Below are 27,676 nucleotides of genomic sequence, written 5' to 3'. Positions count from 1 at the left end.
GTGTAGGAGAAGCGGGCAAAAGTATGACCCCTGTAAATGTGCAAAAATTGGCAAAAATTGGACATTTAAATACTCATACCTCACTTTCTGTCTATTTTAGGGTACACACTTCAAAGAGGTTTTTGTTCATTGGGATGTGCTACAGGTGCCACACAATTTTCATAGCCGTCGGACAATCGTAGCGGGACAGGGATCCGTTTAACCTATGTAGGGGGCGCTAAGGAGCCATTTTTCTGTTATCATGTATGGCGACTTTAAAATATCAAATTTTTCGCCAGGCCTGATGTGCGTGTAAAGTTTGGTGAGTTTTCGGTCACGTTTAGTGTCTCAAAAATGCGATTGTTTGCGGAGAAGAATAATAAGAATAAGAATAATAACTAGAGCTGCGAGCAGCTATAAAGGGCCCTCGCAACCCGGGCCACGTTGGGGTATTTGCACGTCGGGGTACTGGCATGTTGGGGTACTGTCAAATAGGAAACCATCTAAATTGTAAACGTTTTTGCCATGCTTTGTGTTTTTAAAGTTTCATGGAAAGGCCAAAAACGATGCACAATTAACAAAATAAAATCTAAATGGATTGGCACATGGCTATATAGAATACTTTTTGAATATATTCGGCATGCCTGCCAATATTCACACATCTAGCTGAATCATATAATCGGAAAGACTTCATAAAAATGTCTAGAGGGCGCTATTGAGCCATTTATTACAAATAGCACAACAAATCTCTAAATAAAATATTCATGTTCTAGACAGGTCTGGTGCGTGTGCAAAGTTTTGTGAGTTTTCACCCATATTTAGACTCTCAAAAAAGCATTTTTCTTCACAAACAATGCATGGCTACAGCAAAGGCGTGTGACAAAATAAAAAAATTCAATAACTTTTCATCTTAAATATCTTAAGATGAAACACGCCAAAGAATGAAGACGATCTGATAAGTTCTGTTGAAAATATGACCCCTATAAAAGGCCCCAAAAAATGGCTACAAATACCAAAGTAAATCAAAATGGCAGACTTCCTTTTTGATTCAGCATATGGCTTTAGAAACCTTTTTGTAAGTCTTAGGCTGATAGGTATCCCAATTTTTACAAATCTAGCTGAATCATAAAACACAAAACATTTGCAAAAGCTTCATAAAAATGTCTAGAGGGCGCTATTGAACCATTTATTGCAAATTGAATAAGAAATCTCTAAAATATTCATGCTGATGACAAGCCTGATGTGTGTGTAAAGTTTCATGAGTTTTTGCACATGTTTAGACCAAAAAAAAAAAGTAACATTTGACTTGGCAAACAATGCATCGCCATGACAACGGCGTGCGACAAAATAAATAACTTTCGATAACTTTGCATCTTAAACATCTTAAGATGAAGCACACCAAGTTTAAAGACAGTCGGATAAATTTTGTAGGAGGAGTTCGTTAAAATATGACCCCTAAAAAAGGCCACAAAAAATGGCTACAAATCCCAACGTAAATCAAAATGGTGGACTTCCTGATTGGTTTAGCATATTGCTCCAAGAGACTTTTTTTGTACATCCTGAGCTCTTATGTTTGCCTGCAAATTATCATAGCTTTAGGTATTTAATCAAAACGCAAAATATGGTGTGCAATTCCCATGCATTGCTATGGCAACAGCGTGTGACAAAATAAAAAACTTTCGATTACTTTGCATCTTAAACATCTTAAGATGAAACATACCAAGTTTGAAGACAGTCGGATAAATTTTGTAGGAGGGGTTCGTTAAAATATGACCCCTGAAAAAGGCCACAAAAAATGGCAACAAATCCCATCATAAATCAAAATGGCGGACTTCCTGTTTGGTTTAGCCCATGGTTCCAAGAGACTTTTTTGTACATCGTGGGCTCTTATGTATGCCTGCAAATTATCATAGCGCTAGGTGAAACGTACAACCGGGAATGCTTAGTTAAAGAGGAGTTTTTTAGCTCAAAATGTGATGCCCGGCCCCTGGGGGACTTCCTGTTGCGTTTAGCACATGGCACCAAGAGACATTTTTGTAGATCCTGGGCTGTTACATATGTCTACAATTTTTCGTCACTCTAGCTGCTTCGTACAACTGGGAATGCTTCATTAAGAAGGATTTTTTTCCTTTGCAAAAAGTGCATGCCACGATAACAGCATGTGACGAAATAAATTTTTTTTAATAACTTTTCATTTTCAACATCTTAAGATGAATCACACCAAGTTTGAAGATGATCGGATAAACTCTGTAGGAGGAGTTTGTTAAAATATGACCCCTATGAAATGGCCAAAAAAAATGGCAACACATTCCAAAGTAAATCAAAATGGCGGACGTCCTGTTAGGTTTAGCATATGGTTCAAAAAGAGTTTTTTGTAAATCGAGGGCTGTTATATACCTCTACAAATTTTGGTAACTCTAGGTGAAACGTACAGCCGGGTATGCTTTGTTAAAGAGGAGTTTTTTTTAGCTCAAAATGTGATGCCCGGCCCCTGGGGGACTTCCTGTTGGGTTTAGCACAGGGCACCAGGAGACTTTTTTGTACATCTTGGGCTGTTACATATGTCTACAAATTTTCGTAGCTCTAGCTGCTTCGTACAACTGGCAATGCTTCTTTAAGGATATTTTTTTTCCTTTGCAAACAGTGCATGCCATGACAACAGCGTGCGACGAAATACAAAGCTTTCAATAACTTTTCATCTTCAACATCTTAAGATGAATCACACCAAGTTTGAAGATGATCGGATAAACACTGTAGGAGGAGTTCGTTAAAATAAGACTCCAATGAAATGGCCAAAAAAATGGCAACACGTTCCAAAATAAATCAAAATGGTGGACTTCCTGTTAGGTTTAGCATATGGTTCAAAAAGAGTTTTTTGTAGGTCATAGCCTGTTACATATGTGTACCAATTTTCGTAGCTCTAGATTAAACGTACAACCGGCAATGCCTCGTGAAGTAAGAATTTTTAAACTCTAAATTTGATGCGCCGCCGCCGTCATATAGTATATCAAAAACTTTTCATTTTTCACAATGATGTTGTCCCAGGTGTTGAGATGGTACATCCCAAGTTTGAAGTCAATCGGGTTAACCGTGTAGGAGAAGCGGGCAAAAGTATGACCCCTGTAAATGTGCAAAAATTGGCAAAAAGTGGACATTTAAATACTCATACCTCACTTTCTGTCTATTTTAGGGTACACACTTCAAAGAGGTTTTTGTTCGTTGGGATGTGCTACAGGTGCCACACAATTTTCATAGCCGTCGGACAATCGTAGCGGGACAGGGATCCGTTTAACCTATGTAGGGGGCGCTAAGGAGCCATTTTTCTGTTATCATGTATGGCGACTTTAAAATATCAAATTTTTCGCCAGGCCTGATGTGCGTGTAAAGTTTGGTGAGTTTTCGGTCACGTTTAGTGTCTCAAAAATGCGATTGTTTGCGGAGAAGAATAATAATAAGAATAATAATAATAAGAAGAATTCCTACAAAAACAATAGGGCCTCGCAGCGGCACCGCCGCCGCCGCTGCTCGGGCCCTAATAATAAGAAGAATTCCTACAAAAACAATAGGGCCTCGCAGCGGCACCGCCGCCGCCGCTGCTCGGGCCCTAACTAGAGCTGCGAGCAGCTATAAAGGGCCCTCGCAATCCGGGCCACGTTGGGGTATTTGCACGTCGGGGTACTGGCATGTTGGGGTACTGTCAAATAGGAAACCATCTAAATTGTAAACGTTTTTGCCATGCTTTGTGTTTTTAAAGTTTCATGGAAAGGCCAAAAACGATGCACAATTAACAAAATAAAATCAAAATGGATTGGCACATGGCTATATAGAATACTTTTTGAATATATTCGGCATGCCTGCCAATATTCACACATCTAGCTGAATCATATAATCGGAAAGACTTCATAAAAATGTCTAGAGGGCGCTATTGAGCCATTTATTACAAATAGCACAACAAATCTCTAAATAAAATATTCATGTTCTAGACAGGTCTGGTGCGTGTGCAAAGTTTTGTGAGTTTTCACCCATATTTAGACTCTCAAAAAAGCATTTTTCTTCACAAACAATGCATGGCTACAGCAAAGGCGTGTGACAAAATAAAAAAAATTCAATAACTTTTCATCTTAAATATCTTAAGATGAAACACGCCAAAGAATGAAGACGATCTGATAAGTTCTGTTGAAAATATGACCCCTATAAAAGGCCCCAAAAAATGGCTACAAATACCAAAGTAAATCAAAATGGCAGACTTCCTTTTTGATTCAGCATATGGCTTTAGAAACCTTTTTGTAAGTCTTAGGCTGATAGGTATCCCAATTTTTACAAATCTAGCTGAATCATAAAACACAAAACATTTGCAAAAGCTTCATAAAAATGTCTAGAGGGCGCTATTGAACCATTTATTGCAAATTGAATAAGAAATCTCTAAAATATTCATGCTGATGACAAGCCTGATGTGTGTGTAAAGTTTCATGAGTTTTTGCACATGTTTAGACCAAAAAAAAAAAGTAACATTTTACTTGGCAAACAATGCATCGCCATGACAACGGCGTGCGACAAAATAAATAACTTTCGATAACTTTGCATCTTAAACATCTTAAGATGAAGCACACCAAGTTTAAAGACAGTCGGATAAATTTTGTAGGAGGAGTTCGTTAAAATATGACCCCTAAAAAAGGCCACAAAAAATGGCTACAAATCCCAACGTAAATCAAAATGGTGGACTTCCTGATTGGTTTAGCATATTGCTCCAAGAGACTTTTTTTGTACATCCTGAGCTCTTATGTTTGCCTGCAAATTATCATAGCTTTAGGTGTTTAATCAAAACGCAAAATATGGTGTGCAATTCCCATGCATTGCTATGGCAACAGCGTGTGACAAAATAAAAAACTTTCGATTACTTTGCATCTTAAACATCTTAAGATGAAGCACACCAAGTTTAAAGACAGTCGGATAAATTTTGTAGGAGGAGTTCGTTAAAATATGACCCCTAAAAAAGGCCACAAAAAATGGCTACAAATCCCAACGTAAATCAAAATGGTGGACTTCCTGATTGGTTTAGCATATTGCTCCAAGAGACTTTTTTTGTACATCCTGAGCTCTTATGTTTGCCTGCAAATTATCATAGCTTTAGGTGTTTAATCAAAACGCAAAATATGGTGTGCAATTCCCATGCATTGCTATGGCAACAGCGTGTGACAAAATAAAAAACTTTCGATTACTTTGCATCTTAAACATCTTAAGATGAAACATACCAAGTTTGAAGACAGTCGGATAAATTTTGTAGGAGGGGTTCGTTAAAATATGACCCCTGAAAAAGGCCACAAAAAATGGCAACAAATCCCATCATAAATCAAAATGGCGGACTTCCTGTTTGGTTTAGCCCATGGTTCCAAGAGACTTTTTTGTACATCGTGGGCTCTTATGTATGCCTGCAAATTATCATAGCGCTAGGTGAAACGTACAACCGGGAATGCTTAGTTAAAGAGGAGTTTTTTAGCTCAAAATGTGATGCCCGGCCCCTGGGGGACTTCCTGTTGCGTTTAGCACATGGCACCAAGAGACATTTTTGTAGATCCTGGGCTGTTACATATGTCTACAATTTTTCGTCACTCTAGCTGCTTCGTACAACTGGGAATGCTTCATTAAGAAGGATTTTTTTCCTTTGCAAAAAGTGCATGCCACGATAACAGCATGTGACGAAATAAAAAACTTTCAATAACTTTTCATTTTCAACATCTTAAGATGAATCACACCAAGTTTGAAGATGATCGGATAAACTCTGTAGGAGGAGTTTGGTAAAATATGACCCCTATGAAATGGCCAAAAAAAATGGCAACACATTCCAAAGTAAATCAAAATGGCGGACGTCCTGTTAGGTTTCGCATATGGTTCAAAAAGAGTTTTTTGTAAATCGAGGGCTGTTATATACCTCTACAAATTTTGGTAACTCTAGGTGAAACGTACAGCCGGGTATGCTTTGTTAAAGAGGAGTTTTTTTTAGCTCAAAATGTGATGCCCGGCCCCTGGGGGACTTCCTGTTGGGTTTAGCACAGGGCACCAGGAGACTTTTTTTGTACATCTTGGGCTGTTACATATGTCTACAAATTTTCGTAGCTCTAGCTGCTTCGTACAACTGGCAATGCTTCTTTAAGGATATTTTTTTTCCTTTGCAAACAGTGCATGCCATGACAACAGCGTGCGACGAAATACAAAGCTTTCAATAACTTTTCATCTTCAACATCTTAAGATGAATCACACCAAGTTTGAAGATGATCGGATAAACACTGTAGGAGGAGTTCGTTAAAATAAGACTCCAATGAAATGGCCAAAAAAATGGCAACACGTTCCAAAATAAATCAAAATGGTGGACTTCCTGTTAGGTTTAGCATATGGTTCAAAAAGAGTTTTTTGTAGGTCATAGCCTGTTACATATGTGTACCAATTTTCGTAGCTCTAGATTAAACGTACAACCGGCAATGCCTCGTGAAGTAAGAATTTTTAAACTCTAAATTTGATGCGCCGCCGCCGTCATATAGTATATCAAAAACTTTTGATTTTTTACAATGATGTTGTCCCAGGTGTTGAGATGGTCCATCCCAAGTTTGAAGTCAATCGGGTTAACCGTGTAGGAGAAGCGGGCAAAAGTATGACCCCTGTAAATGTGCAAAACTGGGCCAAAATTGGACATTCAGATGATCATACCTCACTTTCTGTCTATTTTAGGGTACACACATCAAAGAGGTTTTTGTTCATCTGGATGTGCTACGGGTGCCACACAATTTTCGTCGCCATAGGACAATCGTAGCGGGACAGGGATCCGTTTAACCTATGTAGGTGGCGCTATGGAGCCATTTTTCTGTTATCATGTATGGCGACTTTAAAATATCAAATATTTCGCCAGGCCTGATGTGCGTGTAAAGTTTGATGAGTTTTCGTTCACGTTTAGCGTCTCAAAAATGCGATTGTTTGCGGAAAAGAATAATAACAAAGAAAAAGAAGAAGAAGAATAATAACTAGAGCTGCGAGCAGCTATAAAGGGCCCTCGCAACCTGGGCCACGTTGGGGTACTTGCACGTCGGGGTACTGGCACGTTGGGGTACTGTCAAATCGGACAAGGACCATCTAAAATGTTTTTGACAAGCTTTGTGAGTGCAAAAGGCCAAAGATGGTGTGCAATTCCCAAAATAAATTCAAAATGGCGGACTTCCTTTTAGGTTTAGCATACGGCTACAGAATACTTTTTGTAGGTCTTAAGCTAATAGGTATGCCTCCCAGTTTTCACAAATCTAGGTCAAGTCATCTTTAGTTGTGTATCGCTTGAATCATACAATTGGAAATGCTCCATAAAAATGCATAGAGGGCGCTATTGAGCACAACGTTGGGTTACTTGCACGTCAGGGTACTGGCACGTTGGGGTACTGTTACATGGAACAAGGACCATTTAAAATGTTAGTTTTTTCCATGCCTTGTCTGTGCAAAGTTTAATGAAAGAGGCCAAAAATGATGTATAATTCCCAAAATAAAATCAAAATAGCGGACTTCCTCTTTGGTTTGGCAAATGGCTACATAATACTTTTTTGTAGGTATTAGGCTGATAGGGGTCTGTCCTAATTTTCACAAATCTAGCAGAATCATACAATCGGAAATACTTCATAAAAATGTCTAGAGGGCGCTATTTATTGCAAATTGCACAATAAATCTCTAAAAATTCATGTTCATGACAAGTCTGATGTGTTTGCAAAGTTTCATGAGTTTTCACACATGTATAGATAAAAAAACAAAGCAGCACTTTACTTGGCAAACAATGCATCGCTATAGCAGCAGCGTGCGACAAAATAAAAAACTTTCGATAACTTTGCATCTTAAACATCTTAAGATGAAACACACCAAGTTTGAAGACGGTCGGATGAACTTTGTACGAGGAGTTCGTTAAAATATGACCCCTGAAAAAGGCCACAAAAAATGGCAACAAATCCCATCATAAATCAAAATGGCAGACTTCCTGTTTGGTTTAGCACATGGTTCCAAGAGACTTTTTTGTACATCATGGGCTCTTATGTATGCCTGCAAATTATCATCTCGCTAGGTGAAACGTACAACCGGGAATGCTTCGTTAAAGAGGAGTTTTCTAGCTCAAAATGTGATGCCCGGCCCCTGGGGGACTTCCTGTTGGGTTTAGCACATGGCACCAAGAGACTTTTTTGTACATCCTGGGCTGTTACATATGTCTACAATTTTTCGTCGCTCTAGCTGCTTCGTACAACTGGGAATGCTTCATTAAGAAGGATTTTTTTCCTTTGCAAAAAGTGCATGCCACGACAACAGCGTGCGACGAAATAAAAAGCTTTCAATAACTTTTCATCGTCAACATCTTAAGATGAATCACACCAAGTTTGAAGATGATCGGATAAACTCTGTAGGAGGAGTTCGTTAAAATAAGACCCCTACGAAATGGCCCAAAAAATGGCAACACATTCCAAAGTAAATCAAAATGGCGGACGTCCTGTTAGGTTTAGCATATGGTTCAAAAAGAGTTTTTTGTACCTCGAGGGCTGTTACATATGTCTTCAAATTTTGGTCACTCTAGGTGAAACGTACAGCCGGAAATGCTTCATTAAGTAAAAATTTTGAAATGCAAAATTTGATGCCCTGCCTCTGGCGGACTTCCTGTTAGGTTTAGCATATGGCACCAACAGGCTTTTTTGTAGATCATAGTCTGTTACATATGTGTACCAATTTTCGTAGCTCTAGATTAAACGTATAACCGGCAATACTTCAGATGAAACATGCCAAAGAATGAAGACAATCTGATAAGTTTTGTAGAAAATATGAGGCCTATAAAAGGCCCCCAAAAAATGGCTACAAATAGCAAAGTAAATCAAAATGCCGGACTTCCTGTTTGGCTTAGCATATGGTTCTAAAAGACTTTTTTGTACATCGTGGGCTCTTATGTATGCCTCCAAATTATCATAGCGCTAGGTGAAAGGTACAACCGGGAATGCTTCGTTAAAGAGGAGTTTTTTAGCTCAAAAAGTGATGCCCGGCCCTTGCGGGACTTCCTGTTGGGTTTAGCACAAAGCAGCAAGAGACTTTTTTGTACATCGTGGGCTGTTACATATGTCTACAAATTTTCGTAGCTCTAGCTGCTTCGTACAACTGAGAATTCTTCATTAAGAAGAATTTTTTTCCTTTGCAAACAAGTGCATGCCACGACAACAGCGTGCAGCGAAATAAAAAGCTTTCAATAACTTTTCATCTTCAACATCTTAAGATGAATCACACCAAGTTTGAAGATGATCGGATAAACTCTGTAAGAGGAGTTCGTTAAAATAGGACCCCTATGAAATGGCCAAAAAAATGGGAACACGTTCCAAAGTAAATCAAAATGGTGGACTTTCTGTTAGGTTTAGCATATGGTTCAAAAAGAGTTTTTTGTACCTTGAGGGCTGTTACATATGTCTTTAAATTTTGGTAACTCTAGGTGAAACGTACAGCCGGGAATGCTTCATTAAGTAAGAATTTTGAAACTCAAAATTTGATGCCCCGCCTCTGGCGGACTTCCTGTTGGGTTTAGCATATGGCACCAACAGACTTTTTTGTAGGTCATAGTCTGTTACATATGTGTACCAATTTTCGTAGCTCTAGGTTAAACATACAACCGGCAATACTACGTTTAGTAAGAGTTTTGAAACTCTAAATTTGATGCCCCACCGCCGTCATATAGTATGTCGAAAACTTTAGATTTTTTACCATGGTGTTGTCCCAGGTCTTGAGATGGTACATCCCAAGTTTGAAGTCAATTGGATTAACCGTGTAGGAGATGCAGGCAAAAGTATGACCCCTGTAAATGTGCAAAAATTGGCCAAAATTGGACATTTAAATACTCATATCTCACTTCCTGTCTATTTTAGGGTACACACATCAAAGAGGTTTTTGTTCATCTGGATGTGCTACAGGTGCCACACAATTTTCATAGCCGTCGGACAATCGTAGCGGGCCAGGGATCTGTTTAACCTATGTAGGTGGCGCTATGGAGCCATTTTTCTGTTATCACCTATGGCGACTTTAAAATATCAAATTTTTCGCCAGGCCTGACGTGTGTGTAAAGTTTGGTGAGTTTTCGTTCACGTTTAGTGTCTAAAAAATGTGATTGTTTGCGGAAAAGAATAATAACAAAAAATAAAAAGAAGAACTAGAGCTGCGAGCAGCTATAAAGGGCCCTCGCAACCCGGGCCACGTTGGGGTATTTGCACGTCGGGGTACTGGCATGTTGGGGTACTGTCAAATAGGAAACCATCTAAATTTTAAACGTTTTTGCCATGCTTTGTGTTTGTAAAGTTTCATGGAAAGGCCAAAAATGATGCACAATTAACAAAATAAAATCAAAATGGATTGGCACATGGCTATATAGAATACTTTTTGAATATATTAGGCATGCCTGCCAATATTCACACATCTAGCTGAATCATATAATCGGAAAGACGTCATAAAAATGGGCGCTATTGAAGCATTTATTGCAAATTTAATAAGAAATCTCTAAAATATTCATGCTTATGACAAGCCTGATGTGTGTGTAAAGTTTCATGAGTTTTTGCACATGTTTAGACCCAAAAAAAAAAAAAGCAGCATTTTACTTGGCAAACAATGCATCGCCATGAAACGGCGTGGGACAAAATAAATAACTTTCGATAACTTTTTATCTTAAACATCTTAAGATGAAGCACACCAAGTTTGAATACAGTCGGATAAATTTTGTAGGAGGAGTTCGTTAAAATATGACCCCTAAAAAAGGCCACAAAAAATGGCTACAAATCCCAACGTAAATCAAAATGGCGGACTTCCTGTTTGTTTTGGAAGATGGTTCCAAGAGACTATTTTGTACATCGTGGGCTCTTATGTATGCGTCTAAATTATCATAGCGCTAGGTGAAACGTACAACCGGGAATGCTTCGTTAAAGAGGAGTTTTTTACCTCAAAATGTGATGACCGGCCCTTACGGGACTTCCTGTTGGGTTTAGCACATGGCACCAAGAGACTTTTTTGTACATTGTGGGCTGTTAAATTTGTCTCCAAATTTTCGTAGCTCTCGCTGCTTCGTACAACTGTGAATGCTTCATTAAGAGGGAATTTTTTCCTTTGCAAACTGTGCATGCCACGGCAACAGCGTGCGACGAAATAAAAAGCTTTCAATAACTTTTCATCTTCAACATTTTAAGATGAATCACACCAAGTTTGGAGATGATCGGATAAACTCTGTAGGAGGAGTTCGTTAAAATAAGACCCCTATGAAATGGCCCAAAAAATGGCAACACGTTCCAAAGTAAATCAAACTGGCGGACTTCCTGTTCGGTTTAGCATATGGTTCAAAAAGAGTTTTTTGTACCTTGAGGGCTGTTACATATGTCTTCAAATGTTGGTAACTCTAGGTGAAATGTACAGCCGGGAATGCTTCATTAAATAAGAATTTTGAAACACAAAATTTGATGCCTCGCCTCTGGCGGACTTCCTGTTAGGTTTAGCATATGGTTCAAAAAGAGTTTTTTGTAGATCATAGTCTGTTACATATGTGTACCAATTTTCGTGGCTCTCAATTAAACGTACCACGGCAATGCTTTGTTAAGTAAGAATTTTGAAACTGTAAATTTGATGCCCCGCCACCGTCATATAGTATGTCAAAAACTTTAGATTTTTTACCATGATGTTGTCCCAGGTCTTGAGATGGTACAGCCCAAGTTTGAAGTCAATCGGGTTAACCGTGTAGGAGAAGCGGGCAAAAGTATGACCCCTGTAAATGTGCAAAAATGGGCCAAAATTGGACATTCAAATACTCATACCTCACTTCCTGTCTATTTTAGGGTACACATATCAAAGAGGTTTTTGTTCATCTGGATGTGCTACAGGTGCCACACAATTTTCGTAGCCATAGGACAATCGTAGCGGGACAGGGATCCGTTAAACCTATGTAGGTGGCGCTACAGAGCCATTTTTCTGTTATCACGTATGGCGACTTTAAAATATCAAATTTTTCGCCAGGCCCGATCTCCGTGTAAAGTTTGGTGAGTTTTCGTTCATGTTTAGTGCCTCAAAAATGCGATTGTTTGCGGAGAAGAAAAAGAAGAAGAACTAGAGCTGCGAGCAGCTATAAAGGGCCCTCGCAACCCGGGCCACGTTGGGGTACTTGCACGTCGGGGTACTGGCACGTTGGGGTACTGTAAAATAGGACAAGGACCATCTAAAATGTTTTTGACAAGCCTTGTGTGTGCAAAGTTTAATCAAAACGCAAAATATGGTGCGCAATTCCCAAAATAAATTCAAAATGGCGGACTTCCTTTTAGGTTTAGCATACGGCTACAGAATACTTTTTGTAGGTCTTAAGCTAATAGGTATGCCTCCCAGTTTTCACAAATCTAGGTCAAGTCATCTTTAGTTGTGTATCGCTTGAATCATACAATTGGAAATGCTCCATAAAAATGCATAGAGGGCGCTATTGAGCACAACGTTGGGTTACTTGCACGTCAGGGTACTGGCACGTTGGGGTACTGTTACATGGAACAAGGACCATTTAAAATGTTAGTTTTTTCCATGCCTTGTCTGTGCAAAGTTTAATGAAAAAGGCCAAAAATGATGTATAGTTCCCAAAATAAAATCAAAATAGCGGACTTCCTCTTTGGTTTGGCAAATGGCTACATAATACTTTTTTGTAGGTCTAGCATAATCATACAATCGGAAATGCTTCATAAAAATGCCTAGAGGGCGCTATTTATTGCAAATTGCACAATAAATCTCTGAAAATTCATGTTCATGACAAGTCTGATGTGTTTGCAAAGTTTCATGAGTTTTCATGTGTATAAAAAAAAAAAAAAAAAAGCAGCACTTGACAACTGTTACATGGAACAAGGACCATTTAAAATGTTAGTTTTTTCCATGCCTTTTCTGTGCAAAGTTTAATGAAAAAGGCCAAAAATGATGTATATTTCCCAAAATAAAATCAAAATAGCGGACTTCCTCTTTGGTTTGGCAAATGGCTACATAATACTTTTTTGTAGGTCTAGCATAATCATACAATCGGAAATGCTTCATAAAAATGTCTAGAGGGCGCTATTTATTGCAAATTGCACAATAAATCTCTGAAAATTCATGTTCATGACAAGTCTGATGTGTTTGCAAAGTTTCATGAGTTTTCATGTGTATAAAAAAAAAAAGCAGCACTTGACAAACAATGCATTGCTATGGCAACAGCGTGTTACAAAATAAAAAACTTTCGATTACTTTGCATCTTAAACATCTTAAGATGAAACACACCAAGTTTGAAGACAGTCGGATAAATTTTGTAGGAGGGGTTCGTTAAAATATGACCCCTGAAAAAGGCCACAAAAAATGGCAACAAATCCCATCATAAATCAAAATGGCAGACTTCCTGTTTTGTTTAGCACATGGTTCCAAGAGACTTTTTTTGTACATCACGGGCTCTTATGTATGCCTGCAAATTATCATAGCGCTAGGTGAAACGTACAACCGGGAATGCTTCGTTAAAGAGGAGTTTTTTAGCTCAAAATGTGATGCCCGGCCCCTGGGGGACTTCCTGTTGGGTTTAGCACATGGCACCAAGAGACTTTTTTGTACATCCTGGGCTGTTACATATGTCTACAATTTTTCGTCGCTCTAGCTGCTTCGTACAACTGGGAATGCTTCATTAAGAAGGATTTTTTTTCCTTTGCAAAAAGTGCATGCCACGACAACAGCGTGTGACGAAATAAAAAACTTTCAATAACTTTTCATTTTCAACATCTTAAGATGAATCACACCAAGTTTGAAGATGATCGGATAAACTCTGTAGGAGGAGTTTGTTAAAATATGACCCCTATGAAATGGCCAAAAAAAATGGCAACACATTCCAAAGTAAATCAAAATGGCGGACGTCCTGTTAGGTTTAGCATATGGTTCAAAAAGAGCTTTTTGTAGGTCATAGTCTGTTACATATGTGTACCAATTTTCGTAGCTCTAGATTAAACGTACAACCGGCAATGCCTCGTGAAGTAAGAATTTTTAAACTCTAAATTTGATGCGCCGCCGCCGTCATATAGTATATCAAAAACTTTTCATTTTTCACAATGATGTTGTCCCAGGTGTTGAGATGGTACATCCCAAGTTTGAAGTCAATCGGGTTAACCGTGTAGGAGAAGCGGGCAGCCGCCGCTGCTCGGGCCCTAATAATAATAAGAATTCCTACAAAAACAATAGGGCCTCGCAGCGGCACCGCCGCCGCCACTGCTCGGGCCCTAATAATAAGAATTCCTTCAGGAACAATAGGGACCTCGCAGCGGTCGCTGCTCGGGCCCTAATAAACAAAACAAAAATGTTTGGAGATGGTCAACGTAAAGAAGGGAGGGTATCGAAAAACAGGTGCCATTAAAGATTATTTTAGTTTACTAAAACTAATGAAAAAAAAAAAAAAAAAACATTCTTACTGAAATAAAATAAAAACGAAAATGCTTTTTAGAAAATGAAAACTAACTGAAACCATATTTATGTTTACAAAACTAACTAGAATTATTGCAAACATGTCATTTATTTTAGTCTTTGGTAATTAATTTAATGCATGAGCCTTTGGGGATAATTTTAAGTGTGATTTTAGTAGATTTATTTTGATATAAACCGGAATAATGACGTTTGAAAGTATGTCACATAGAAGTGACGTCATCTCGCAGCAGCCAATAGAAAAGCACCTTCAGATGCTCTCTAGCTTTTTTTTAAATATTGTGCACAACTAATACACTTTTTTTTTTAAACTAATACTAATACAGAAACTAACAAACTAAACTAAAACTAAGCATTTTTTAAAGAACTAAACTAATAAAAACTAACAGAACCACCCTGAAAACTAATAAAAACTAAGATGAAAAATTCCCAAACTATAATAACCTAACTGCCATATTACAAATAAATTGGTTTATATACTCTGGCATTTTTCTAAATATGCAAAAGCACAAATAAATTATTTGTACAATTTTTAGGACTAAACACAATTTCTCTTCATAACATTATATGGCCCATGCGTCCTTCTGATTTTCTGTATGTGGCCCTCAAATGAAAAACTTTGGACACCCCTGCACTACAGGATATATTTAAATGTGCGATATTCTTCAAGAGTAAGTTCTTGTGGTTTGGATATATACCTCAATATTGGTTAAAAAAAAAAGAAAAAAAAAAGACAAACAATTGGTCAACATTTTGTTGGTTGCTAGTAAAAGGCCCTAACAAGGAAGTGGTTGACACAAGAAAGCCCAACACTGAATGGGTGGATAGACATTACTATGGCCATTTACAAAATGGAGAAAATAACAGCATACATCAATTATAGAAATGGACAATTTGTTTCCTACTGGGAGAAGTTTGTTCAACCCTTGAGACCTGACTTTGATTTTGACAATGACTGATTAAGGTAGAAAAAGAGATCTATTTGTTCAATGATTTCACGGAGATAAGTTACTTGTGAATAATTACGTATGTGTTTCACTTGGCATGTAACACAATCTAACAGGTTGTTCACTGTTCAAACTGTTCGTGTACTGGTTAAAAATAAGCTATTAACGCTGCAGATCTCTATGTGCATACAATTTGTTATAGAACAGTGTAATGAGTTTGATCTGACATATTTGCCATTTTTCAGACTAACCGTCAGATAAGACTCAACGAGCTACTGAAGGAACACTCCAACACAGCCAACCTTATTGTCATGTAAGCTGCTTTTTGACTCCTCTGTTTGAGTGGTTTGTGCTCGTATGGTGAGTTGACTGTGGGTTGATTCGAACTGCAATGGACCCTTCTCAAAAACCCTGACCCCCTCATTTGGGGGTCCGGGTCCGACATCCTTCTGGATATTTAAAATGGAAATGAACGCGCCAGAGCACGTCAGTGTGAGTTTTTGGAGCAATACAACTCAACTTTATTTATAAGCACTTTAAAAAAACAACAATAGCTGAATACAAAGTGCTGTACAGTGAACATAAAACAAAATAGATTGACATTAAAAACATGAAACATAAAATAGAGTAAAACAAATAAAAGAGCACTAAAAGAGCTGAGTCTCATGCGGTGTTAAAGGCCATAGAATAAAAAGAAGTTTTAAGACGAGTTTTAAAAATGGACAGTGAGGTGGCTTGTCTAATACTAAAAGACAGAATATTCTAAAGTTTTGGGCCACAGACCGAAAATGTTCTATCCCCTCTGAGCTTCCGTTTGGACCTCGGTACCTCAAGGAGCAGCTGTTCAGCCGACCTGAGGCATCGGACAGGCGGATAAAGGTGGAGAAGCTCAGAGAGCTAAGTTGGTAGCTATACCATTTAAAAATAAATTTAAAGATGCTTTAGAACAACTGCATAAAAAAAAAAATAATGACCCAGAAACACTCAACAAGATTAGAGAAACAAGGGAAAAAATAGATTATGTTAACACAGGAGGTAGAAAAGAAAATAAGATTTTTAAAACAAACTTACTATGAAGGGGGAGCAAAATTAACTAAATCTCTAGCCAGACGTTTAAGAAACCAGCAACAACTTAACGTTATTCATAAAATTTGAAATCCTGGATCCAAAACATTAGTGACAAACCCAAAGAGATTGAAAAGTCATTTGAAGATTATTATTCAAACCTATATTCACAACCAGAATCTGCGATGGAAGAGGCAATTCAAGAGTTTTTGAAATCGCTAGATCTACCAAAAATAGTAGAAACACAAAATTCACTAATAAATTCTCCAACAACTGAAAAAGAATTACATGAGGCGATTAAAAAAATGAAAGCAAACAAGACACCCGGAACTGATGGCTTTCCAGTAGAGTGGTATGTGATCTGCATAAATGAACTGACTCCTTTGCTGTTGGCATAATTTAATCATACACTGCAAAATGGTGTATCATGGAGAGAAGCCATAATTACTGTTTTACACAAAGAGGGCAAAGACAGAGTACTGTGAAAACTACAGACCAAAATCAATATGAAATTGTGACTATAAGATATATACATCAATTATATCTAACAGATTTCAGACTTTTATTTCTGATTTGATTGACGAAGATCAATCAGGCTTTATTAGAGGGTGTCAAACCCAAGACAACATCAGGAGGACACTGCACGTTATACAACAGGTGCAGGAGAAAAATGAAAGTGCTCTACTCTTTAAGTTTAGATGCCGAAAAAGCCTTTGATTGTGTTAGTTGGGAATTTTTGTATTGTTGTTTGGAGAGGTTTGGCTTCAACTCGCAATCAATTAAATGTGTGAAAACATTTGATGAAAATCCAAAAACGAAAATTAAGATAAATGGCAGCCTCACAAACTGGTTTGGGCTGGAAAGGTCGGCCAGGCAGGGATGTAGCCTTTCTCCAACATTATTTGCAATCTTCATCGAACCCTTAGATCAAGCGATAAGGCAGGAAGAGGGAATAGAAGGGGTTAAAATTAGAAACAATGAGCACAAGGTATGTTTATTCGCAGATGATGTCTTAATATATTTAAAACGACCGGAAGTATGTCTACAAAAATTGATGGATCTCCTAAATTATTTTGGATACCTCTCAGGTTATAAATTAAATGTTGGGAATACGCAAGTGCTCCGGCTCAACTGCAACCCCCCTACTGAAATTATGAAACAATATAGTTTCAGGTGGAATGAAAATTCTATTACTTATTTGGGAATAACACTTACAAGCAACCTCATTAAGTTGTATGAAGCTAATTACAAACCTTTAAGTCAACAAATCTATAAAGACATGGTGAGATGGGATGTTTTGTTGTTAGAAGAATTGAAACTATCAAAATGAATGTGCTGCCGAGAATTTTGTATCTATTTCAGTCTTTGCCTGTGCCAATTGAAATTCACCAGTTTACTGAATGGGATAAAAAAAAAAAAAAAAAATCAAGATTCATATGGAATGGGGCAAAACCAAGAATTAAATTCTCAACACTTCAAATTCCGAAAAAAGAGGGTGGGTTGGCACTGCCACATTTAGAAGACTATTTCTATGCAGCTCAGCTTAGGTATATGATGGGATGGTGTGATTTCTTGAACACAACAAAATGGAAACAAATAGAGTTAAGCAGTGAAAGTCATGTCAGCACTATGATTGCAAACAAGAAAATGTTTGTGGAGAATGAACACAAACTGCATTCTATTACCAAATTCACCCTGGAGGTTTGGTTTAAAACTGTTAAAATATTTAAAATGGAGAAAGAAATAAAGCAGTTCAGTTGGCTGGCTTTTGATACAAATTTTAAATCAGGCAGTACGAATATAAGATTTAAGAAATGGGCAAATAAAGGGTTAAACACTGTAAAAGTATTCATCAAAAAAGGAGAAATGGCAAGCTTTCAAAACTTGCAACAAAGTTTTGACTTGGAGAATCAAGAATTCTTTATGTATCTCCAAGTTAGAGATCATTACAACTGTAGCGATAATTGGGTCGTCTTTTGGAAGAATTAATAATCTGGACGTTAGAGGTAAATTGTAATTACCTCGATAACCTCTAGGGGCACCACATTGGCTTTGCTTTGGTTAACAGGAGCAACCAATGACCAAAATCCTTTCTTTATCAATCATTTTTAATCTGAAGTCCCTACACGCAATATTCAGTGGTTTGTTGTACTAACAAAAGAATAATAATCCACTCGGAAACACAGATGACTTAGGCGGAATAGAGTTAATAAAACATGCATTTATTCACGATCGTTACACTACAGAATCAAAACACTGCCTATCTAACTATTCTACCGTCAGAAGAAGGGAAATAAAATAAAGCTAATAAAAATAGGGAAGGAATGTGAACGAATAAGGAAACAGGAAAAGAGAAACTTAACTTGCCAGATCTGTGATATGTTTCAAATGTAAGTTGCACACAGTGATATGCCGAATTGGGGATCAAACGTGCACTTACGAGTTGGGTGCTGCGTCGAACGAGCAGAAACGGGAGGTCTTTGGAAAAGGGGGAAAAATAGTCAATGTTCGTTCCAAAAGGCAAGAAAAATCAAAAGGGGCTATTCCACAGGTGAGCAAGGGGGCCGGTCGGGGGCTGACGTAGTTGCGCGGCTCGTCCCTTGATTGGTCCGCGAGATCTTTCTCCGGCGTGGTTGGTTCCGCCGGACAGCCTTGGACTCGAGGTGTTGGAGCTCGGTCTGCTGCGTGCCTGCGTCTGGGGAAGGCAGGTGAGATGCGGTGCGGCTTGGGTGCGCAACCTTTGAGTCCGGCGGTACGATGCAAGGCCGCGGAGCTCGTTGATGGCGGGCAGTTACCGATGGCGAAGAAAAGGGGGGGGGAGTAAAAGAGTCTCTTCGGGGGTCAGCGTTGAAGTTGAGCACACAACACAACACGTTTAGCACACATCGCAATTAATGCATCATAAACTACTTTTGTGAGGTAGTTCCTACTTGCCTAATCTGACTAAACTGAAAGATATTGATTACCTTTCATTCCTTATGGAGTACAAATGAGAGGACGTTCATACACAGAGACATAACATGAATCCTTCGTAGTTCAGTTATCTATCAAGAATTATCATGGTATAAATGTGTAAAATGCAGTTACTTGTAAGAACTGTCACTAAGGATAGTCCCAAGTTTCACCACTTGGCGGCGCTGTTGCTCCATCTAGACGTTCCAGGGGTGTCTCGTGTCATTGCCCCCTGGGTAGCTGTTGCCAGAGCATCCTTTTTGGTTGATAAGAAAACATTCCTGTAATCAGTTAGCTGTATCTGCTAGCTCGTAAAAGCTCCTCTCGGACCCCGGGAAGTCGGGCTTAAACAAACTCTTTTGGCAGGCGCATAAATTCCTATGTGTCCTGTTCAGCGGCTTCAAAGGAGCTTTGTTTGTGGTTGAGTGACCACCTGCAGACCTAACCAAGATTAGATCCTTCCTGAGCTGTGGAATGTTCATGCAACTGCAGAGAGTTTGCTTTGGAAGACGAAAACCAAAAAAAAATAAAAATTTAGAGGGTGGACTGGGCCATAGGCCATAGTTGTTACACAACAAAGAGATAAAGCCAGGCCTTCCAGGTGAATTAAATGTAATTACAGAAATACTTGGAGATGTATATCTAAATAAGGGAAGGAAATTAATATCCAAATTGTATAAAGGGTTGGTTGTCAATAGGAAAACATCGTTATATATCAGGGATAAATGGGTTAATGAACTCCAAGAAGAAATAAGTGATGATACATGGTTCAACATTTGTGAAACTCAAATTACTACGACGAATTCCAAGAATTGGAAAATGTTTTGTTGGAAAAACATTGTAAGGTATTTCATCACACCAAACATTAAAAAAGCTTCCCAATCAGCTCACCAACCCTGTTGGAGAAAGTGTGGAGAGCAAAATGTAGGTCATTCACATAAAATTTTGGGTTACAAATTGCCACAAACAGGTTTGGTGGTCGACTTGGGACATATTAATGGGCAAGGTTTTCCTTATAAGGACCACTATTTGATAAAGGTTTTGCTTGCAGCTTCAAAAAAAGCTATTACCAGAAAGTGGTATAAAGAAGATCCACCTACACTCAAGGACTGGAAGGACATTGTAGAAGAAATTCACATGATGGAGAGACTCACATTTATCATAAGGTTGCGACAAGCAGCGTATGAAGATTACTGGGAAAAGTGGACGTTATATACTAACAACTGACCATTTGTTAATTTTGTTTTTGTGTTTTTGAAGTGTTGTTGTGTTGGAAATAATAAAAAATAAGTCACAAAAAAATTAAATTCAAAAAAATCTAAAAATGGACTGTAAAATGCGCAGCAGCTAGTGGAGGGAGGCTAAAATCAGCATAATGTGATCCCTATTTCGTGCATCAGTTAAAAGGTGAGCAGCCGCCTTTTGAACCAGCTGAAGACATGCCATGGAAGACTGGCTAACTCAGGCGACTTGTAATAAAATCATGGATTAAAATTTGAAGGTGTTCATTTAAAAGAAAAGGCTTAACTTGAACAAGTTGCCAAAGTGAAAAAGCTGGGTTTTACATTGGCACCAATTTGTTAGTCAAACTTAGTCAAACCGCTGTCCATCTTAAAGCCCGTTAGAAATAATTGAGTTTTTGTAAGATGCCAGTCAGTGATAATTTCGTGACGAAAAATTTTCGTCATATTTTCATCCTGAAAAGTTTTTTTTCCAGATGAAAATTAAACGACGACTAAAATAGAAGCCATTTATTGAGACGAAAACGATAACATAAGTTGAATGATAATTTTGTCAATGGCTGAAACGAAAATGAAAACAACACAGTGACGAAAATTCACACAATCCAATCAGAAGTAATGAAACGTGGGTGGAAGAAAAGAACCACTCAGGAACTGTTCAGTGTTCCCTGCACTTTTTTTTAATGTTCAAACATGATTCCATTCATTGAGCAGCTGATTAATCTCAAGCAATTATGCACTTTTTTTTATTTAGGTGAAAAATATGTTATATTATTGTAAGTTCAACATGTTTCATTGAGACAATAAAGACACTGTTGTATTAAATTTCTTGTGTTAAGCTAGTTACCAATAGGTGTTATAATTTTCTGTATAAAAGCTGAAATGTATGCTGAAGATAAATAGACTTAACTGTCAGTTTAGTCAACTAAAATTCCGATCCCCTCTGAGCCTCTGCTTAGACCTTGTCACCTCCAGTCATGTCTGGTCCGCTCACTATGGCGTTAGATTTGTGCCACAATTCCGCAAGCGTAATGGGAAGTACCGTGTGCAAAAGGCGTGTTTCGTGCGTACCAAAAATGTGTTTCGTACGAACAAAATGTGTTTCGTGCGTACAAAACAGTCCTCGCGCACGCTTGCTACGTCTCTCCTCAACACGTACAAAACTTTGATTTATGCTTGCGATGCAAGGGTCGAGGCGTAATATTTGTGCCACAATTATTAACCAATCAGGAGTCGGACAGGAGAGCAAATCCTGATTGGCTGTTTAATATCCAATCAGGCAGAACTTTGACAACGTGTCGTCTCGCCGCGTTGCATCATGGGCGCTTCTTCGATTTTTATTTTTTTTTTCAACTAGCACTCGGTCCTTTCCTGTTTGAATGTTTGTCTGTATTTCTGCTGACTTTTATTTACTTAATCAGAGTTTTGTTATGTTACGGGATGAAGCAGCTCCTAACTGCTTTCCTGCTTAGCGGAAGAAGGAGAGGAAACATGTTTTAGCGCTCATGGTGATGTTGGATGACGGCATAAAATAGAAGAAAAAAAAAAGAGAAGAGGCTAACCTGCTACTTATGTTTTCATTTTGGTAAGTTACAAAATACTGTACTGTATTTAAGTCAGTAAATCCTATAGTTTTCTCCTCTTTTGATTGTGCTACTATCATTACAATCTTAAACAATGCATGCCATCATGAGTGGCGTTGTTTCAGAAGTAGAAAAGAAAATGTTAGACCATCCATTTTTCTTTAGTTATTAGTGCCTGGTACCACCAAAGGTATATCGTGAATAATAGAAAACATTGAATACCTAAGAGCACTGTGTTTGGCAGTCCAATGCCATAGTTATTGACGTAAGAATTGAATTCATTTTGGTTACAAGACAACCATACACCATGACTAGCAGCTGTTGAAATAAACATGTTTGCCCAAAATAATTGTTTTACTAATGTGAGAAACATGGTTGATCTTGTCATTTTTCCATAACTACAGACAGACAATTAAAAATCTGAGCGCTAACCTTGGGTTTTGTTTTTATTACCAGGCAACAAAGATGACAAAAACACCACGAGAAGCAGAAGATGAAGAAGTGGAGTGGGAAAAATATTGATATCGCACTATTGGCCCATGCAATATGCATATAACAGACATGCAATAAGTTTCATATGGAATTTCATGCTTTTATCTGAATTTGACCAGTCAGCCACTTGCTAAAATGTGCACCAGTTGTGTGTACTAGTTGAACATTATTGAAGTCATTACAATTAAATAACTCTGAATAAATTTTACTGCATGAGAAATATAATTTGTTCATTAGATAATAAAATCATCATCGTCATCAGTCATTTCTTTAGATCCATAATAAATATTGCAATATCTATTGCTATATTCAGCAAAATCACGTATTGCATGATTTTCCAATTTTGTGCAGCCCTAATTCCTGACGTTTTTGAGCCAGCTGATGAGACCAATTTGACTTAGTCATTAAAATGTCTGTAGGAAGAGTCAGAACGTGAAGCTTGAGCTTGACAGCAGAGAAATCAAGAGCTCCTGAAGAATGACAACATTAACATTGGACTATCATAATTTGAAGTTAGTAATAGTTGTAATGGCCTGTTTTGCAGCATACCAAATCAAACATTTTTAACATGTGTTTTTTTCTCCTGTAAGTTGTCGACACCTTTACTGAACTTATTTAAATGTGTCTTGCAAACAGTATCATTGACAATTTGAAAAATAAAAAGTGTCACACACACTGTGTTCGGAACAACCTGTAAACAATAACCAAAATACTATTGCAGGTACAGTGCCAATGCAGTACATGACACATTTATGGTTTCAAGATTAAAGTGCGGAAGTGCACACACTGCACAGTTGCCCATCATTGACCATGAAGACCTCAGAGTACTGTACTCACGATGATGTATTGAGAATGCAAGACCCAAGAGGTTCCACAGATGAAAATATATTACACATTGTATTTGTAATTGACACTTAATGATGCATTATCGATCAACAAACAGCAAACTGTACATTTTGTTTTTAAATCAAATGAATCGTCCTCAATTACAGTGCATCTTTGCAGTTTTTATTTCAAGTTTTACACACAGTAGGCATGGTAGACTCCTATTGTGGAGCCATCCATCGCCGTCCCATCCATCTCAGCTGTACTCTCTGTCCTTAGACATCTTATTGATGACTGTGACCCGGATATAGAAACAATGTGCAATCTGGATTGGTTTACCTGGTAAATTGGAAACAAACAAAAGCTCAAGGTTATTAATTGTAAAACATGAAACAATCATATCCATCCATCTTCATGTAGTTATTGGAAAACAATGTGACCATCCATGTTTCTACAGTTTCTTGTTCATGTTAAATGTCTAGTACAACTAAGGGTAACCACTTCATAACCTCTGCAGCTATAATGTGATGCTCTTTTGAGGGAGATCAGTAAGAACACCTTTGCAATAATCAAGTCTACTGGAAATAAAAGCATGAGTCAGGTTCTTCTGGTATGGAGCATGCCACCCTTCTGTCGAAGTCTTTTAGGTGGTAAAAGGCTGCTTTAGTGATTTGTTTGATATGGCATTTATGTGCACAAGTATACAGGTAATGACAACAAAATTAACTCGTGAACTGAATTCAAGAGCTGATAACTCGTAATTTTCCACGATTTTCATAACTAATCAATATCACTAACGTACATAAATCAGTAACTATGGCATTGAGTTAATAGTGCTTTTGGACATTCCATGTTTTTCTTTTCTGTCTGTTAATACATGATATACATTTGGTGGCACTAGGCACTAAAAATGCACAAGAAGATAAAGAAAGGGGGTGGCGATTTTTTTTCTTCATCATAACTATGCACATGCATTGCCAATGTCGTGTATGTAACTATCACATACAATTTTGATTGTCTTGGAAGCCTGTGTGTGATAGTGGCCAAGTTAAAAGATGCTACTTTTATGCTACTTACCGTAATGAAAATGTTGAAAGTAGTCTTCATTTCCGAAGTTAGCGTCCCCCCAACGGTCATCCAACGGTCCCATGAGGGCTAAAACTTGTCTTCCGCTAAGCAGGAAAGCAGTTGGGAGCTGCTTCACCCCGTAATATAACAAAACTTTTGTTCAGTAAATAAAAGTCAGCAGAAATGCAGATAAAATACAAACAGGAAAGCACCGAGTGCTAGTAAACAAAACAAAAAAAAGAAAAATCGAAGAAGCGCCCATGATGCAACGCGGCGTGACGACACGTTGGCAAAGTTCTGCCTGATTGGATATTAAACAGCCAATCAGGATTTGCTCTCCTGTCCGACTCCTGATTGGTTAAGAATTGTGGCACAAATATTACGCCCCGACCCTTGCATCGCAAGCATAAATCAAAGTTTTGTACGTGTTGAGGAGAGACGTAGCAAGCGTGCGCGAGGACTGTTTTGTACGCACGAAACATTTTGTACGTACGAAACACATTTTTGGTACGCACGAAACACGCCTTTTGCACACGGTACTTCCCATTATTAATATAGTGTCCAATCACTGGTGAGCTATTTTTGCATTAACTGAAGGCAATTAACTTCAAAGACGCTGCTGGTTTTTATTTTTTAGGTACAATGCAAGCAGCAAAGGCAAACTTAACTGCCTATTCAAAGTTATCGAGCAATCTCGATTCTGACACCTGCGTATCGATATGTGTATGTATTGTAATGTGGCCCGCAACGATATATTGCCGTATCGATTTTTTGAGTACACCCCTATCGAACATCATATGGCAGTGAGGCAAGTGGGATTCAGAGCAACCAAGGTTAACACAAAAATTTCTGTCTGCCAAGTGGGATCTAAACCAGTCTGGAGCGCTACGCCTACTGCCCACCAAATGAACTGTGGTTTGCTGTATCGATTGCTGCAGCCCGATCCAACAAGACAAACACACAGTCGTCTCCAGTGTCATTAGCCAGAAGGATGTCATTTGAAACTTTTAACAGGGCTAACTGTGCAATTCATCATCTTAAAATCTGACTTCTTTGTTGTTTTTTTCAGGAGCCTGCCGTTGGCCAGGAAGGGTGCAGTGTCGAGTGCTCTGTACATGGCCTGGCTGGAAGTGTTGTCACAGGACCTGCCACCCATCCTTCTGGTGCGCGGCAACCACCAGAGTGTCCTAACCTTCTATTCTTAAAAAGCAACAACAATTACATGTCGGGAATGAATTCTCACATCGACCTACTGTGTCTGTTAGACAAACATAACTACAAACTGTGTGTGCACAAATTCAGTTTAAAAAAAAAAACAAAGTCACATGAATGAAATTCAGAATGGATTGAGATGAGGAAAAATCCATATAATTCAAGAAGTGTGAGTGGAGGGTGCTTTTTTTTTTTTTTTTTTTTTTTTTTTTTTTTTTTTTTAAATGTACCTACTCTCCATTTCTTTTTGTTCCTGAAATTCTGTATTTTCTCATGAAGCTCCAATCTGATTCACACATGGAAATGTCACTTTCTCAAAACGGTTTAATTACTGGTTCAAAATAGAAAAAAAAAGAAAAAAAAAGAGGGGGTTTTGCACCGTTTTGACATAGAATAGTCACACTTGTTATAATATTTACTGGACCCGTTAAATGTTTGTGAAGCCTCAATAATGGATTACCTTGCTGCTTTCCTTAAATATTTGGAGAGAAGCACGTAGAATGCTTTGCAACACCTTTTTAAAGCCTTATGGATGTGCCTTCCAGTTTAATCAAACATTAATCTCTAAATTAAGATTACAATATTACTCATTATATTGGATAATAGTTCTATTGATTGTTGAATATGATTCCTTCTTAGTGGAGTGAATTGCATGACTAGAAGGTGTCCCTTTAATGGTATGAAGACTTTATACCAGTTCTTCCCCCTTTGTTGTTTTGAGCTGTAGTGTTTTTTTTTCTGTTAACTTTTGAGTCTTCCTTTTTATTATTAAAGATGTTAATATTTCTAATGCCTCAACTACTCTACAAAAGACACCATTCGGCTTTTAGGCAAAGTGCCTGAAGCATTTATGGAATGATCTTGAATTCAAGGTTTTATTTCTCGTCATAGTTATTTAATTAGCTACCGATGTAAATCACATTAAAGTAGTAGCTGCACATTAACTAAACGTTTTCATTCAATTCATGTTTGTTTCTTGTATTTTTCCTCCCTTAAACACAAATGCCGTGATCCAACAAGCTAGTCAACTTTGCCTTAATACCAGAACTAACGAAGTTTTTGTAAGCCATACTGGATAGGTCACGTCTTGTTTTCAGCCAGTTGAGTAGATCACCACAACTACTGTATGTATGTAGTTTCATATATGTATGTAATCACCATCCGCCCTTATTGGTCTCTTATAACGCTTAATGTAGCTCGGCTCTGCCTGTAGCAGGTTCTGTGGTGACTCACCATTTAACACATCCAGCGTTGGTGCCACAGTACACTTTAGATTTACTCAAGTACTCAGGCCCCTCACACACCATTATCTTGTTTGCCATCAGGATGTATGATGAACTGATAGTCTTATCAACAGTGACCTTGTTGCAAACTTGGAAGGCTTACAGTTCTGAATAATGTAATGTAAATCTGAGAAACTTATACCTCTATGCATTTCAGTTTGTGTCTCATATGTAATAAAGTCCATCTCTCTATTTAAAAGGGTCCATTCACTTCATTTCATGTACACATGAACACAAAGACATGAGTTGCATTTAAAGAATTACGTTTATTGCTTCTGGAAAAAAAGCAATTCAATCACAGCGCTTCTCTCCGGATGGACATCCATTGAAGATGGTCATTTCCAAAATGGCTGACAGGATTTTGAAACATTTCAACTGCACACTGTTGACATTTCCTGAAAGAAGTTGAGCAAATAAGCGAAGTGCACATCTCGACGGTGCGGTACATTATGGGTAGGCCGACGAGTAGCCTGCTACCAACTTTCCATTGAACACGTATGGAGTCTAACGGGGAAGCACTCATTTGGACCATTTCAACCGTTGGAAAGTTG

General features: G+C 38.1%; 1 protein-coding gene across 1 annotated transcript in view; it reads left to right on the top strand.

The window, feature by feature from the left end:
• Positions 1-27,324, top strand: part of slc12a2 (solute carrier family 12 member 2) — a 441,149-nt gene extending 413,825 nt beyond the window's left edge. Inside the window, exons 26-27 of the mRNA XM_077497763.1 lie at positions 15,650-15,717; positions 25,700-27,324. Of these exons, the coding sequence (XP_077353889.1) occupies positions 15,650-15,717; positions 25,700-25,835 (204 nt within the window). The 3' untranslated portion in view covers positions 25,836-27,324. The remainder of the gene's footprint in view (positions 1-15,649; positions 15,718-25,699) is intronic.
• The last annotated feature ends 352 nt before the right edge of the window (positions 27,325-27,676 follow it).

Source organism: Festucalex cinctus, chromosome 15 (genome assembly GCF_051991245.1).
Source record: "Festucalex cinctus isolate MCC-2025b chromosome 15, RoL_Fcin_1.0, whole genome shotgun sequence".
Lineage (NCBI taxonomy): Eukaryota > Metazoa > Chordata > Actinopteri > Syngnathiformes > Syngnathidae > Festucalex > Festucalex cinctus.
The sequence above is the reverse complement of the archived record's forward strand: the minus strand, read 5'-3'. Positions and strand labels throughout refer to the sequence as shown.